Source organism: Lepidochelys olivacea, assembly GCF_965140295.1.
Source record: "Lepidochelys olivacea isolate rLepOli2 genome assembly, chromosome: 5".
In the NCBI taxonomy this organism is placed as follows: Eukaryota; Metazoa; Chordata; order Testudines; family Cheloniidae; genus Lepidochelys; species Lepidochelys olivacea.
This window is the reverse complement of record NC_140415.1, coordinates 120,104,403-120,119,283: the sequence shown is the minus strand read 5'-3', so window position 1 is coordinate 120,119,283 and position 14,881 is coordinate 120,104,403. Positions and strand designations below refer to the sequence as shown.

The 14,881-nt window shown below is 44.3% G+C and overlaps 1 protein-coding gene across 2 annotated transcripts in view; it reads left to right on the top strand.

The window, feature by feature from the left end:
- Positions 1-14,881, top strand: part of RIGI (RNA sensor RIG-I) — a 37,040-nt gene that overhangs the window by 17,316 nt on the left and 4,843 nt on the right. For both annotated transcript variants that reach the window (XM_084629732.1, XM_084629731.1), the window contains 9 exons: positions 2,802-3,060; positions 3,744-3,906; positions 5,085-5,186; positions 7,850-8,007; positions 9,519-9,654; positions 10,778-10,926; positions 11,100-11,190; positions 11,955-12,125; positions 13,811-13,962. In XM_084629732.1, the coding sequence (XP_084485858.1) occupies positions 2,802-3,060; positions 3,744-3,906; positions 5,085-5,186; positions 7,850-8,007; positions 9,519-9,654; positions 10,778-10,926; positions 11,100-11,190; positions 11,955-12,125; positions 13,811-13,962 (1,381 nt within the window). The remainder of the gene's footprint in view (positions 1-2,801; positions 3,061-3,743; positions 3,907-5,084; positions 5,187-7,849; positions 8,008-9,518; positions 9,655-10,777; positions 10,927-11,099; positions 11,191-11,954; positions 12,126-13,810; positions 13,963-14,881) is intronic.

Sequence of the window (14,881 nt, the reverse complement as noted above, 5' to 3'; positions counted from 1 at the left end):
AAAGCCCATAGGAATCAATAGACTCTAATTGACCTTAATGGGCTTTCAGACCCTGGGTATCTAACTTAAGGCACTCACAATTGAAGATTTTGGGCCTGAGTGCATCTGTCTTATCAAATATCACTATCTTACTTGATCCCCTAGGAGATCTTGCCCTATCTTCTGGCTTTTCCTGCTCTATAGGTGTATGAATGTGAACATACTTTGTATTAACAACAAGGAGTCCAGTGGCACTTTAAAGACTAAGATTTATTTGAGCATAAGCTTTCGTGGGTAAAAACCCCACTTCAGATGCATGGAGTGAAAATTACAGATGCAGACATAAATATACTGACCCATGAAGAGAAGGGAGTTAGAATCATAGAATCATAGAATATCAGGGTTGGAAGGGACCCCAGAAGGTCATCTAGTCCAATCCCCTGCTCAAAGCAGGACCAATTCCCAGTTAAATAATCCCAGCCAGGGCTTTGTCAAGCCTGACCTTAAAAACCTTTAAGGAAGGAGATTCTACCACCTTCCTAGGTAACGCATTCCAGTGTTTCACCACCCTCTTAGTGAAAAAGTTTTTTTCCTAATATCCAATCTAAACCTCCCCCACTGCAACTTGAGACCATTACTCCTCGTTCTGTCATCTGCTACCATTGAGAACAGTCTAGAGCCATCCTCTTTGGAACCCCCTTTCAGGTAGTTGAAAGCAGCTATCAAATCCCCCCTCATTCTTCTCTTCTGCAGGCTAAACAATCCCAGCTCCCTCAGCCTCTCCTCATAACTCATGTGTTCCAGTCCCCTAATCATTTTTGTTGCCCTTCGCTGGACTCTCTCCAATTTATCCACATCCTTCTTGAAGTGTGGGGCCCAGAACTGGACACAGTACTCCAGATGAGGCCTCACCAATGTCGAATAGAGGGGAACGATCATGTCCCTCGATCTGCTCGCTATGCCCCTACTTATACATCCCAAAATGCCATTGGCCTTCTTGGCAACAAGGGCACACTGCTGACTCATATCCAGCTTCTCGTCCACTGTCACCCCTAGGTCCTTTTCTGCAGAACTGCTGCCTAGCCATTCGGTCCCTAGTCTGTAGCTGTGCATTGGGTTTTTCCGTCCTAAGTGCAGGACCCTGCACTTATCCTTATTGAACCTCATCAGATTCCTTTTGGCCCAATCTTCCAATTGGTCTAGGTCCTTCTGTATCCTATCCCTCCCCTCCAGCGTATCTACCACTCCTCCCAGTTTAGTATCATCCGCAAATTTGCTGAGAGTGCAATCCACACCATCCTCCAGATCATTTATGAAGATATTGAATAAAACCGGCCCCAGGACCGACCATTGGGGCACTCCACTTGATACCGGCTGCCAACTAGACATGGAGCCATTGATCACTACCCGTTGAGCCCGACAATCTAGCCAGCTTTCTACCCACCTTATAGTGCATTCATCCAGCCCATACTTCCTTAACTTGCTGACAAGAATACTATGGGAGACCGTGTCAAAAGCTTTGCTAAAGTCAAGAAAAAATACATCCACTGCTTTCCCTTCATCCACAGAACCAGTAATCTCATCATAAAAGGCGATTAGATTAGTCAGGCATGACCTTCCCTTGGTGAATCCATGCTGGCTGTTCCTGATCACTTTCCTCTCATGCAAGTGCTTCAGGATTGATTCTTTGAGGACCTGCTCCATGATTTTTCCAGGGACTGAGGTGAGGCTGACTGGCCTGTAGTTCCCAGGATCTTCCTTCTTCCCTTTTTTAAAGATTGGCACTACATTAGCCTTTTTCCAGTCATCCGGGACTTCCCCGGTTCGCCACGAGTTTTCAAAGATAATGGCCAGTGGCTCTGCAATCACAGCCGCCAATTCCTTCAGCACTCTCGGATGCAACTCGTCCGGCCCCATGGACTTGTGCACGTCCAGCTTTTTTAAATAGTACCTAACAGCCTCTATCTCCACAGAGGGCTGGCCATCTCTTCTGCATTTTGTGATGCCCAGCGCAGCAGTCTGGGAGCTGACCTTGTTAGTGAAAACAGAGGCAAAAAAAGCATTGAGTACATTAGCTTTTTCCACATCCTCTGTCACTAGGTTGCCTCCTTCATTCAGTAAGGGGCCCACACTTTCCTTGGCTTTCTTCTTGTTGGCAACATACCTGAAGAAACCCTTCTTGTTACTCTTGACATCTCTCGCTAGCTGCAGCTCCAGGTGCAATTTGGCCCTCCTGATTTCATTCCTACATGCCCGAGCAATATTTTTATACTCTTTCCTGGTCATATGTCCAACCTTTCACTTCTTGTAAGCTTCTTTTTTATGTTTAAGTTACCTATAACAGATTTGAAAGTAGCTATACTTGAACAAAAAAACTTCAGAAACAGACTTCAAAGAGAAACAGCAGAACTAAAATTCATTTGCAAATTTAACACCATTAATTTGGGCTTGAATAGGGACTGGGAGTGGCTGGCTCATTACAAAAGCAGCTTTGCCTCTTGAATTGACACCTCCTCATCTATTATTGGGAGTGGACTACATCTACCCTAATAGAATTGGCCCTGTCGGCACTGGTTCTCCACTTTGGGGTAACTCCCTTCTCTTCGTGTGTCATATATTTATGTCTGCATCTGTAATTTTCACTCCATGCATCTGAAGAAGTGGGGTTTTTACCCACGAAATCTTATGCTCAAATAAATTTGTTAGTCTTTAAGGTGCCATCGGACTCCTTGTTTTTGTGGATACAGACTAACACAGCTACCCCCTGATACTTGTCACCATACTCTGTATTAATGTCACAACACATGTCTTTTCTCTCCCAGGTACAAAGTTGCAGGGATTTCTGGGGAAACGGCTGGGGATGTCTCTTCAGCAAGCATTATTGAAGGGAATGATATCATTGTCTTGACACCTCAGATCCTTGTGAATAGCCTCAAAGAAGGAACCATTTCTTCCCTTGCCATTTTCACTTTGATTATATTTGATGAGTGCCACAACACCATTGGGAATCACCCCTATAATGTGTTAATGACCAGCTACTTGAACCTTAAATTTGACTCCGCTGTGAAACAGCTGCCTCAGGTAAGGCCCAATCTAGGGGTGGGAGCATTTGAAAAACATGATACAGTTGAACCAGGACTGCCAGCTGAGGTTATGTTAGCTATGCTTTTGATCTTTATCCATTTTTCCTACAAACCCCACCTTGCTTCAAATGTTAACCCTGTGTTTCACGTGGAGGCTTCTGGCTCAGCCACTTTACGAACAGCTGTCTCCTTTTAGTTAGCAAGATGAGACCTAATCTTTTTAACTCCAGACTGTATTCTGATGAAGGGCTCATGGGAGGAAAGCCTATATTACAACATATAATCCTTGATTTCCTCCTCCAGGACAGAAGCACAAGATTTGGGCCACAATGATTCAATTGTGACTTAATATTTTATAGCCTCTAAAAAGTACATAAGGCTCTGTGTTGTCTTTAGAAGCAAAATTGACTATGAATGAGCCAGAATTGAAGTTTCTCCTAGCACTGGTGCAAGACTGGCAAGAACCTCTTGATCTTGAGAAGAATGCTGGGGATGGAGGAGAACAGAATGTAGTGGATCTTGCTAGCTTTTTATTCAAAATATCAATGCCAGTGTTCTTGATTTCTCCCACCTCTGCCTTCTCTTTACTAATAGGGAAGATCACTCAGGGGACTGTCATGTTACTGGCTGCTTCTTTTTAATGACATGCATGTAACTAATTTTGTATGTGAATGTGCTCAGATTGTTGGCTTAACAGCCTCTGTCGGCGTGGGCAGTGCCAAGACCCTCGAGGAGACGAAAGAATACATCTGTACCCTCTGCGCCTGTCTCGACATACAAGTCCTATCTACCATCAGAGAGAACACACAGGAACTGGAGGAGATTGTATACAGGCCCAAAAAATGTAAATGTTTCAGTAGGAGTGTATCACTGCTTAGGTCCTGGGTTAGTCTAGTGTCTGAGAACAGACTTAACTGCATCCCCATTCAGGACAGCACTTCAATCAAATGCTCCAAATGAAGCAGCATGTGCTTGAGTCCTGTTAACTTCAATGTAACTAAGCCCACACTTTAAAAAAAACAAACCAAAAAAAAAGTGTTTACCAATATTGCCTGGGATGGCTCATTTGTACGGAAGCATGACTGTTAAATTCCAAGACACAATCCTGTCTGCCTCCTGGGTGGTCGCTAAGAGTGGGCAGAGGAAGAGCACAAAAGGAGCTGTCCCCAGTGTACATGGCCTGAGGGAGGGCTAGATAGAATGGCAGTCTGTGTGCTCCTCCGAGTGCTAGGGCAGAGAAGTCTTACTCCCCAAAGGTGGCTGGACTGTGGATCCGTGTCCCTCATAGACCTAACCCATGGATCTGACCGGCCGCATGCCAGGGAGTGATCTGTATGCCATGGGTGCTCTGCCTCTGCATGCCCAAGCCTTTTAGGAAGTGGTGTGCTTCCTGAGACCAAACATCTCCCAATGCTCCCTGTAGGGCTGTGTGACTGCACTGTGCTCCCAAGAAGCTCCTAGTCGAGTCCCTAGGAAATGCTGCTGTGTGACTGTGTGGTAACCAAGCCTTTACGGAGAGTTGCATGAAAGGAAATGAAGGAAGAGGAATGGACTGAAACACATTAGCTGGATGTTAGATGGGAATTTTCTAGAGCTGACGGGCTCTGTTTCCCCCCCATCATTTCCTAGGTTTGCTTTTTGCAGGTAGTATTTGCAGTGAGGTATTGGTCAAGTAACATAATAGTACAGTATGAATAGTAAACCTGAAATGACGAAAGTCCATTCTTTCTGCACTGATCTTGCCCATAGAATTTTGCCTGTGTAGACCTAGGGATTCTCTTTCTGTGCATGTATAACTCTGACGATAAAGGCATATCTAGGTCAGACTTGGCCCTTCCAAGGATCAAAGACACAACCAGAACAGATATTAGCAAAGAACGGCCATGCCCGCTGTTCTTCGGTCCAGGCTCCACGTAACAGTTTCTCATGTTGTTTGATCGAGGGCCTGGGAATGTTTTAGTTAATCAGCTTTGGTTTGTGATTTATTGCTAATCACTTCATGGTTCCTTCTCGTGACTCTAGCTTTCAGACTAGTCGGGAAGCGCCCCCAGAACCACTTTATGGACATTATCTCCGTCCTGATGTCTGAGACTGAGGCCCTGGCAAGCAAGGTTTACCCAATAGGTAAGATTACACAGAATGCAGAGCAGTGGGAGAGAACTGGGGATTCATTCTTAGACTATATCAATAATGAACTCCTCTTAAAAAGAAAAGGAGTACTTGTGGCACCTTAGAGACTAACCAATTTATTTGAGCATGAGCTTTCGTGAGCTACAGCTCACTTCATCGGATGCATACCGTGGAAACTGCAGCAGACTTTATATACACACAGAGAACATGAAACAATACCTCCTCCCACCCCACTGTCCTGCTGGTAATAGCTTATCTAAAGTGATCATCAAGTTGGGCCATTTCCAGCACAAATCCAGGTTTTCTCACCCTCCACCCCCCCCCCCACACACACACAAACTCACTCTCCTGCTGGTAATAGCCCATCCAAAGTGACAACTCTCTACACAATGTGCATGATAATCAAGGTGGGCCATTTCCTGCACAAATCCAGGTTCTCTCACCTCCTCACCCCCCTCCAAAAACACACACACACAAACTCACTATCCTGCTGGTAATAGCTCATCCAAAGTGACCACTCTCCCTACAATGTGCATGGTAATCAAGGTGGGCCATGTCCAGCACAAATCCAGGCTTTCTCATCTCCCCCCCCCCCCCTTCTCACCCCTCCTCTTACTTATTGCAGCAGCATAAAGCTTCAAAGCTTCCTTCCCCTTTTTATTTTAGATTTCTTTTCCTTCCATTTTCTCTTTTCTACTATCTTAGATGAAATAGGTTACACATGGAAAACAAGCTTTTTGCTTATCCTTCAAATTGTTTTAATTTGTAATGTCACCAATCATTTGACATGCCATGAAACCAGATTGCTTAGTCTGTCAAATAATTTGAAGTAAAAATACCAGAGCTGCCTTTAAAATGCAGTGAGGTGGTTTTTTTTGTTTTTCCTACAGAAAATGTCCTGGTATGTGGTGTTTCTCCAGATGTTTCATATAAAACGAGACTATGCTAAAGGATCACATAATGAGGCCTTAGGCATATTTCATCTTGACTATTGCAGCATCTTCTTTTCCTGTCTCTGTGCTTCATCTCCCTCCCCCCCTCCCCCCCCCAACCTCTCCAGCCTCTCTCAAACTGCAGCTGAAACTTATCTTCCTCTCCAGCTACTCTGACATACACATGGTCTCTTCTGCTCCTTGAGTTCAGTCACTGGCTTCCTGTGTGAATTAAGTTCAGCCTCTTTGTCCTTTGAGGTGCCATATGGCACTGTCCTTCCTACATTTTACCTCCTGTGCTGCTTCTCCCTATTGTTACCTTGGACTTCTCTTCCTAATTACCTATCTTAAATGTTTCTGTCCCCCACTTACTGTCACATATGAGCACTGCATAATCTTCAGTGTATCATGACGACCCTTGTGAAGATAAATTTTACAGAGAGACTGTCAGAGAATGAACCAGGGTGGGGTAGCGACGGAGGCTGCTGTCTGTAGGACCCCAGACTCATTTGTTGCAGAATTTGGAAGGTGTGTGGTGAATGAGGCAGGGGAGGGCAGGACTAGAGGGTGGATTCATAGCTGAGAGAGTTGAATGCCACGCTAGAGAATTGGATTCTGTGCCTGCCTCTGCCAGAGTTCCTGTTTGATGCTGGGCAAATAACTTAAACTTTTCACATGTGGCCTTGAATTGTGTGTTCCTTCTTACCTGGGTGCCCAGCTTGAGTCATCGGGGTTTGATTTACAGAAGCGCTGAGTGCTCACTGCTGCAAATGACGTCCGGGAGAGCTCCGGTCTGAATAGACAGTGCTACAAAGTGCGAAGTATTCTGAAAAATCAGGTCCTAGGAGTCTTGGGCTATGTCTACACTGCGCACCTTAAAACAATATGGCTGTGTTGCTGCAGCCATGCCATTGTAAGGTGTGCGGTGTAGCTGCTCTTTATCGCCGGGAGAGAGCTCTCCCAGTGCCAAAGCCACGCCCAGCAAGGGGTGGTAGCTTGTTCAGCAGGAGCCTCGCTCTCGTGCCAATGAAGTACTGTCCACACCAGTGCTTTTCATTGTGAACGCTTTCGTCGTTCAGGGGTTGAACCCCTGAGCAACGCAAGTTTTAAAGATGGAAGCACCAGTGTAGACGTAGCCTTGAGTTGGGTAACCAAAAGACGTGGCTATTTGTGCCATTGATCTCTGACTCAGTTCCCCACGTGTAAAATGGGGATACCGTCCCCACACCACACAGGAGAGTTGTGAAGTTAAACTAAGTGTTTGCAAAGCACTTGGATACTATAGTGATGAGCTCAATAGAAAAACCCAGGAGGAAATTAAGGCTCTGTCTAATTTAGCAACTTCTGTCGATATAACTGCATTGCTCAGGGGATTGGAAAATCCACCTTATGACACAGACCACACATTGAGCAATGAGGATAACATTAAATACTGACTAGCTCCTCCATCAGTGAACACTATCCATCCTGTGCACTGAATGAGGCAAAGGTCCTATGGAGAAAATAGGATGTGGTGATGTAATTAAAGCCTGTGACATAATGGGCATACACAAAGGGGCTGAACTAATGTTGCAAAGGTTTAAATTCTGGCATTTCCTAACTTCTGAGTGCTTGACTATGCAACCTCTGTGCTCTTTTAATATTTATGTAGAGTGCCCTGTATCTTGTTTGGGCTGCTTTAGTTAGCTGCTAAATAAGATGTGTTGATGCCTGTTTCTGCACCAGATGCATTGTCCTACATTAAGAGTAAACGTTTCGGAACGCAATGCTATGAACAGTGGATCGTTGACACTCAGAAGAAGTGCAGAATGTTGCAACTGCCAGATAAGAAAGAAGAGAGCAGGATTTGTAGAGCTCTTTTTATTTACACTGAACACTTACGGGTAAGTGAATGCCCTCTCCTGTTGCATGTAGAGAGGGATCAGTCCTGTTCACAGCAGTGCAGGTGCCTCCAATTGGAAGTAGAATAGGACCCTACACAGTTTCCAGATTTCTGGGTGCTCTTATCTTTGTAGTAATTATGGGATGATGCAATGGGCCAGATTCTCAGCAGTACAGATTGGCAGAGCTCCACTCGCTTTCCTGCAGAAGGCAGGCAAAAGACCTTGAGCCAGATACTCAGCAGTGTAAATTGGAACAGCTCCACTAAAGCCAAAGAGCTATATCCATTTACACCAGCTATGGATCTGATTCAAGGTCTTGATTGAATTCTTTGTGCTCCAGGGTAACGTGTGAAGGACTGGAGCACACTGGGGAAACCTGCAGCCTGTGGCTAATTGCCTGTGGCACCTGGGAACTGGGAATTGTCAACTTTCTTATAAAATGTTACTTTTATTTTGTATATTGTCTTTCATACAAAACAGTTTGCAAAGTTATATTAAGATCTATGGGTCGAATGGGTGGAATACATTCTAAGAAATGTAATGTGGAATGAATGATCAAATAGTTTAAGGGCTTTAGAATACTGCAGAAATTGAAGATTGGGGGATAGAACTTCAAACATTTTGAAAATAAACCTTCCTCAAGGCATAAGAATATAAATTACAGGGTGATTACTAACAGTGGCATTTGTCTCACAAAGGCTTACATCCCTGATGGACTTTAAGCAGCTCAATAACTACACTGAACTCAACCCTGAAACACGTGTAAACCCTGTATGATCAGGGCCGCAATTCCTATCTGGCTTACATTCAAACAGAGGTTTGAGTAATCAGTTTGAGATTGGAATCAGGCTTCAGAAATTCAAATTGGAAAATAAATTAGTGGATTTTTCTCAGTCTATTTTAGCGGAGAGTGTAAACTTATACTTGTTTGAAAGGAGCAAACACATTTTTAGCGCCTCACATCTGAGCTGTAGCCTGGATGTTTACTAAAAACTGAACTGTTCAGAGGATACTGCTTGCAGTCACTGTTTTTTCGTGTGCTACTGTAGAAGTAACAAGTATTTCAAATGCAGAAGCTTATCTTAGCCCTGGTCTACACTGGGGTGGGGGGAATCGATCTAAGTTACGCAATTTCAGGTATGTGAATAACATAGCTGAAGTCGACGTACTTAGATCGACTTACCGCGGTGTCTTCACTGCGGTGAGTCGACTGCTGCCGCTCCCCCGTCAACTCCACCCGCGCCTCTTGCGGTGCTGGAGTACAGGAGTTGACAGAGCGCTCGGGGGTCGATTTATCGCGCCTAGACTAGATGCAATAAATCTATCCCTGCTGGATCAATCGCTGCCTGCCGATCGATCTGGCGGGTAGTGTAGATGTACCCTTAGTAAAATTCACTGGTGGTTTTTGTTTTTGTTTTTGTTTTTTGTTGTTTTGTGTTTTTCTCTCCCCCTTACTGATAAGCATTTGGCCTGAAAAATGAGTGTTTTAAAAATATATTCTCTCTAAACAGAAATACAATGACGCCCTCATCATCAACGAAGATGCACGGACTCAGGATGCGTTAGCCTACTTGACTGAATTTTTCAATGACATTAGAAGTGGAGGGTTTGATGAGATAGATCAACAGTTAACAGTGAACTTTGAAGGTACTTCATGCAGCCTCTCTGAAAGGTGCAAGTACCGGGGGGGGGAGGAATTATTTAAGGTGGTCCAACTTGCTGCTTTTACTTGTATCCATGTTTAGAGGCTGTAACAGTTGGGGTCCAGACCTTCCAAGCCAGTTGTTTGCATGAAACCAGCTTTGGGTACCCATCTGTTGTCCAGCCCAGGAAAAGACCTTTAAAGTTAATGGAAAGTCATTGAGCCTTTCCCTGTGCTCCCAGTGTACAAATGTCCTGGCTCATCAGTGGGGACTGAACTCAGGACCTTCAGTGCTAAGACCATGAGCTTCTACCCCGTGAGCTAAAGAAGTAATAACCTTAGCTGTCAGCTGTTGTAGACTCTTATTCTCTTATGTGGGTCAGTCGCTATCAGATAAAGACTCACTCTCCTGTGTGTTGCACAGAATTGGGAGCCGGGGGACTAAAGGGGATCAGGAGCGCTAGCAACTTCAGAGGGAGGGGCACATGTTGTGCTTTGTGCTACTTGGGCTCATGCTACCCCAGCACTCCTGCAGGTATTACAGCAATGCCTCTCGGGGGCTGCAATGAGCTGTGGTTTAATGCCACAGTATAGCCCTGAATTTGGAGAACAGCTGATTAAGAAATCAAGTGTACTAAATTAGGCTCTGATCCTGCAACTGATTGTGCAGACTAATTCCCATTGGGGATTCACATGGATGCAGGGTCTGCCTGTACAGAGCCAACTGAAGAATCATGACTTTGGGGCTTGTCTACATGGCAAGCTAGGGCACTGTAGAGTCACAGCCTCGCTGGCCACTCGCTAAGCCCTCAAGTCAGTCAAGAGCCAGCAGAATCAATATTTGTCTTTAAAATAGCTTTTTTTTTTTTTTTTTTTTTAAAAAGGCAATTTTCTGGTTTAGATGCCTGCTCAGGGGGTATGCTGCTGTGATTTCTGCTTTAAAATGCAAATGATTCAAAAATATCTCCATATAAAACTTTTGTTTTTTAAGAAAACAGTTGAGAATTTTTAAAGAAGTTAGTCCAGGGAAAGTCACTTGACATTTGGCTGCTAGATGTGGGTCAGAATGCTGTTTGCTGGAATGGATGATGCCAACTGCAATCTGAGGAGGTCAACGTTTTCTTCCAGCTAAACAACAGGAACTGAGAGAGGCCTCAGAAGATGAACTGAATGAGAATCCCAAACTGGAGGAGCTCACCTTCATCCTGAATGAAGAATACCGCCTGAAGCCAGAGACCCGCACCCTTCTCTTTGTTACCACAAGAGCTCTAGTATCTGTAAGACCTTCTCTCTCCAACACTACTAAAAAGGGGCAACTAGAAAATAAATATAGGGTAGCATGCTTAGCAGCCTGCCTGGTCTGCGCTTATTGCATATGCCAGGACTCCTTGCATCCTTTTCTGTGACCAAGAGTTCGGAAAGGATTACTAATGGGTGTTTTACTTTACAGGCTTTGAAGAAATGGATTTATGAAAATCCTACACTCAGCTACCTAAAACCAGATATGTTGATGGGGCGTAGCAAAAGAAACCAGCAAACAGGTATGGGAGTTTGCCCTGAGGAAGTAAGTTATGTCATGTCATGTGTTCCCAGACCACTTAAATTATTGCATCATCTCTGTAGTCAATCTCCATGTTCCAGGACAAGCCAACAAGCAAATGCCCAAACCACTACTACAATTCCTTCATCAATATTAGGGAGGGATACGAAACGTACAGGAGATCTTACCACATCTAGACGGACTCCTGCTTTTCCTGCTAGAACCTCTGGTTAAAACGCTAGGTGCATTAGCAACAATGCTCTGCTATGCAGTGCTGCTAGATAATTTTAAAAAAATCTCTCGTCCTCTCTACTCGGAGCAATGCAGTGGGTGTTCCCTGCCTCATTTGTGGCTCACTCAGTTTCCCTGTGTTCGGAGGTACATATGTTTTAAAAACTTGACTGCACCAAACAGAATAAATCTGACTTATTTTGCGAATATCTTAGTTTGTTTTAAATAGCAGGGAACAGGCTCTCATTAAAACAAACCATTTTTAAAAGGACAACTTCAAACACTTGGAAGTGTAAAATGTTGTTTGCCAAAGTGATGCAGTGTGACACCCTACATGAGTCCCTCTTTGTTAGATATTGTGCAGCTTTTTAGTCCTCAAACAGTCAGCTGTGTATCCTGATTTGAGGCATTTCTTTCAGTCTGCGAGCAAACAGACTGACTTTCGGTACTGACTGCACGGTTAAGATGTGTATTATTTGATTTAGGAACTTTTCAGCATCTGACTGTGCATTGTATTCTGACTTTATATTGTAGGTATGACACTCTCAAATCAAAAGGGCGTACTGGACTCGTTCAAAACCAACAGCGACAGTAAGATACTAATAACTACAGCTGTTGCTGATGAAGGGATTGATATTGCTCAGTGCAACCTGGTTCTCCTCTATGAATACTCTGGCAATGTCACCAAAATGATCCAAGTCCGAGGTATGGGTCACTGGAGCTTAAGAAACTATAATCATGTGACCATGGTATAGGTCTAGAAAACACCCCAGTCAGCCCCTCTGACTGGCTGTTCTGTTTACTTTTGGCTTCGTGTGTTTATCTTACTTGTCTCTGCCTCTGAGTGCTTTCAGATGAATGAAGGGTCAGGACAAGTCTTGATATCTATTTGTCATAGGACGGAAGAGCCATTGATTAGATTCGTGTGTGAGAGTAGATTATACACATCACACAATGATGCTACACTTTCAAGGAACATCTCTTAAGCATGCATTTGTGCAAGCAAGTAAATAGAAATATGCACAGAAGAAGAATTTAACTGCAAGTGCAGTTGAAACTCTGCAAAACATGCCCCCATGGAGAATTCAGAAGAAACTCCATTAATGGCGTCTCGCATAGTTGCTTGGCCCTTCTACACAGTTGTTTGCATATGGGCACAATCTGTCCTTAAACTTGTGTAACACAGTGCCCTCAGGTGGATTATGGGAAGTGTGGCCTGAACCTGGGACTCCTGCATTTAAAAACAAGTTTCTACTCATAAACCATTATGTAGTCCAGCCACTGGAGGGGGATAGAGGGCCCTACTCTAAATGGGGGTTACACTTTCACCTACAAAAGGGAAAAAGGTCATAAAATTACCTAGCCCTTTTAAAAGTTCCTCTGCAAAATTTAATTCTGTGAGCTGAGCATGTAGTCAGGCTATGAAATTCAATATTGGTGTGAAATGGTTATTTTACTCATTTGAAATAGACCTTTCATTGAGTGAGCCCCTGGCTTTTGGGGTTTATAATCACACTCAATGTCATGGTTTTATTGTTACTTATTTTTGTATTAAATTACCTCAAAATTAAACTTAAAGTGGTGAAGGAAAAAGATCTCTCTTGCTACAAGTGCTGTTGTAAATACCTGAAAAAAGTTGGGCAGATTAACTCCACTTAAAATAATTTTTGGAACTCAAACTAAATGTGAGTAATGGTTGGTTCTAACAAAACCTCCTTTTTAAAAGCATAGGATAACATGGGAATCCTATGAATTATTATTATTATTAGTTTGTATCACGGTAGAGCCAGACTCCAGTTGAGATCAGGGCTGCATTATGCTAGGCATTGAAAAAATACATAGTGAAGAGACCATCCTTCCCCTAATGGTATTTCCTACTGTCACCTATGAGTTTTCATTTTGGTGGTAATCCAACAACGGGACAGATAACTAATGGATGTTCATCTCTGTCTTGTTCTTCAACTAGCCATATGGATTTTTCTCAAAGAAACCACTGAGACAATATACAGTGGTGCTGGCCACAAAATATCTGAGCTAATCACCCCGAAGGCCTCATGTGCCAATGTGTAACACAGTACAGACAGAGAACACATACAACATAGGGTGGGGTCTTTGTAACTTCAAAACTTCATAGAATGTGTGTGTCTTTGGATGCTTGCTTGGATTAAGAGGGTCTGAGCCCAGTGAATTTTAATTGGGAGGCTTTTCTAAGCATATGTAGTTGCCGCAGCTTGGGAGTGGGTAAGGGACACATGAGGAACCATGCAGAAGCATAATGTTTCCAATGTCTCCATGCCTGCATTGAGACCCAGGCTTTGTGGCACAGCTGGTTTGCTGTTTTGCTCTGGTCTCTATAGACAGTTATAAAAGGGCTTCCTGTCACCTCCCAGGTCGTGGAAGGGCAAAAGATAGCAAGTGCATCCTTGTGACAAGCAAAAGCGAAGTGGCTGAGAATGAGAGAAATAATATCTATAAGGAGGAGATGATGAACAAAGCCATTGAGCAGCTGCAGGAGTGGGATGAGGAAAAGTTCGCAAGGAAGGTGAGTCCACTCGCTGCCATTCTGCATGTTCTAGATCAGAGACAGACCCTAAACTGGCCACCGTCACAGGGCTCTCTCAGCTGCACCGAGTATTCACTCAGGGTGGAATTCACCCTGTGCACAGACAAAGCACGAGGCCTGTGCACCACTTGAGGCCTTTGCTGAACCTGTGAACTGGGAGCCAATGGGAGGGGTAAATTTCCCCCTGTGTGTGCTAATCCATTGTGTTGCTGTGTGCTGTTTCACCCCCATGGTAGCTGTGGAGCATTAGTGGTCAAATGGGTGTTATAGCGACCTATTTGCATAGCAATATATGAACACTTATTTTGCAGTTGTTCAGTACAGTAAATTATCATATCTGCATGGGGCTGTGGGTAGCCCATTAGCATTGAAGAAATTTCTGAGGGCTTGGCTACACTTGCAAGTTAGAGCGCATTAAAGCAGCCCCAGGTGCCCTAACTCCCGACCTGTCCACACTGGCAAGGCACGTAGAGTGCCTGGATGCTACAGCTGGAGTGTTCCTGGTAATACACTTCTCGTGGGGGTGGAACGCTTGCTGTGCCCCGGCTGAAATGCCTTGATGTCAGTGTGAACGAGGTATTGCATTACTGAGCTCTGATCAGTCTCCGGAAACATCCCATAATCCTCTTAAATCAAGTGGCAACTTGCTGTAGGAGTTCAGATATCCCCTTTCAAAGCTCAGTTTCTGACAGCCAGCTGCTTATCTGCTCCAGGACAAAGCAACCATTAGTGTGGAATGGAGGTGGGTGGACGGGGGTGTGTGTGTGTGTGAGAGAGAGAGAGAGAGAGAGTGCAAGGTGGGGACTGGGGGGTCTGCTGCTGTCTGAACTTACAAGACCACATGCTGACATGCTGTCAGCCCCCAAAAACCCATACGCAAAACACACTCCCTGTCACA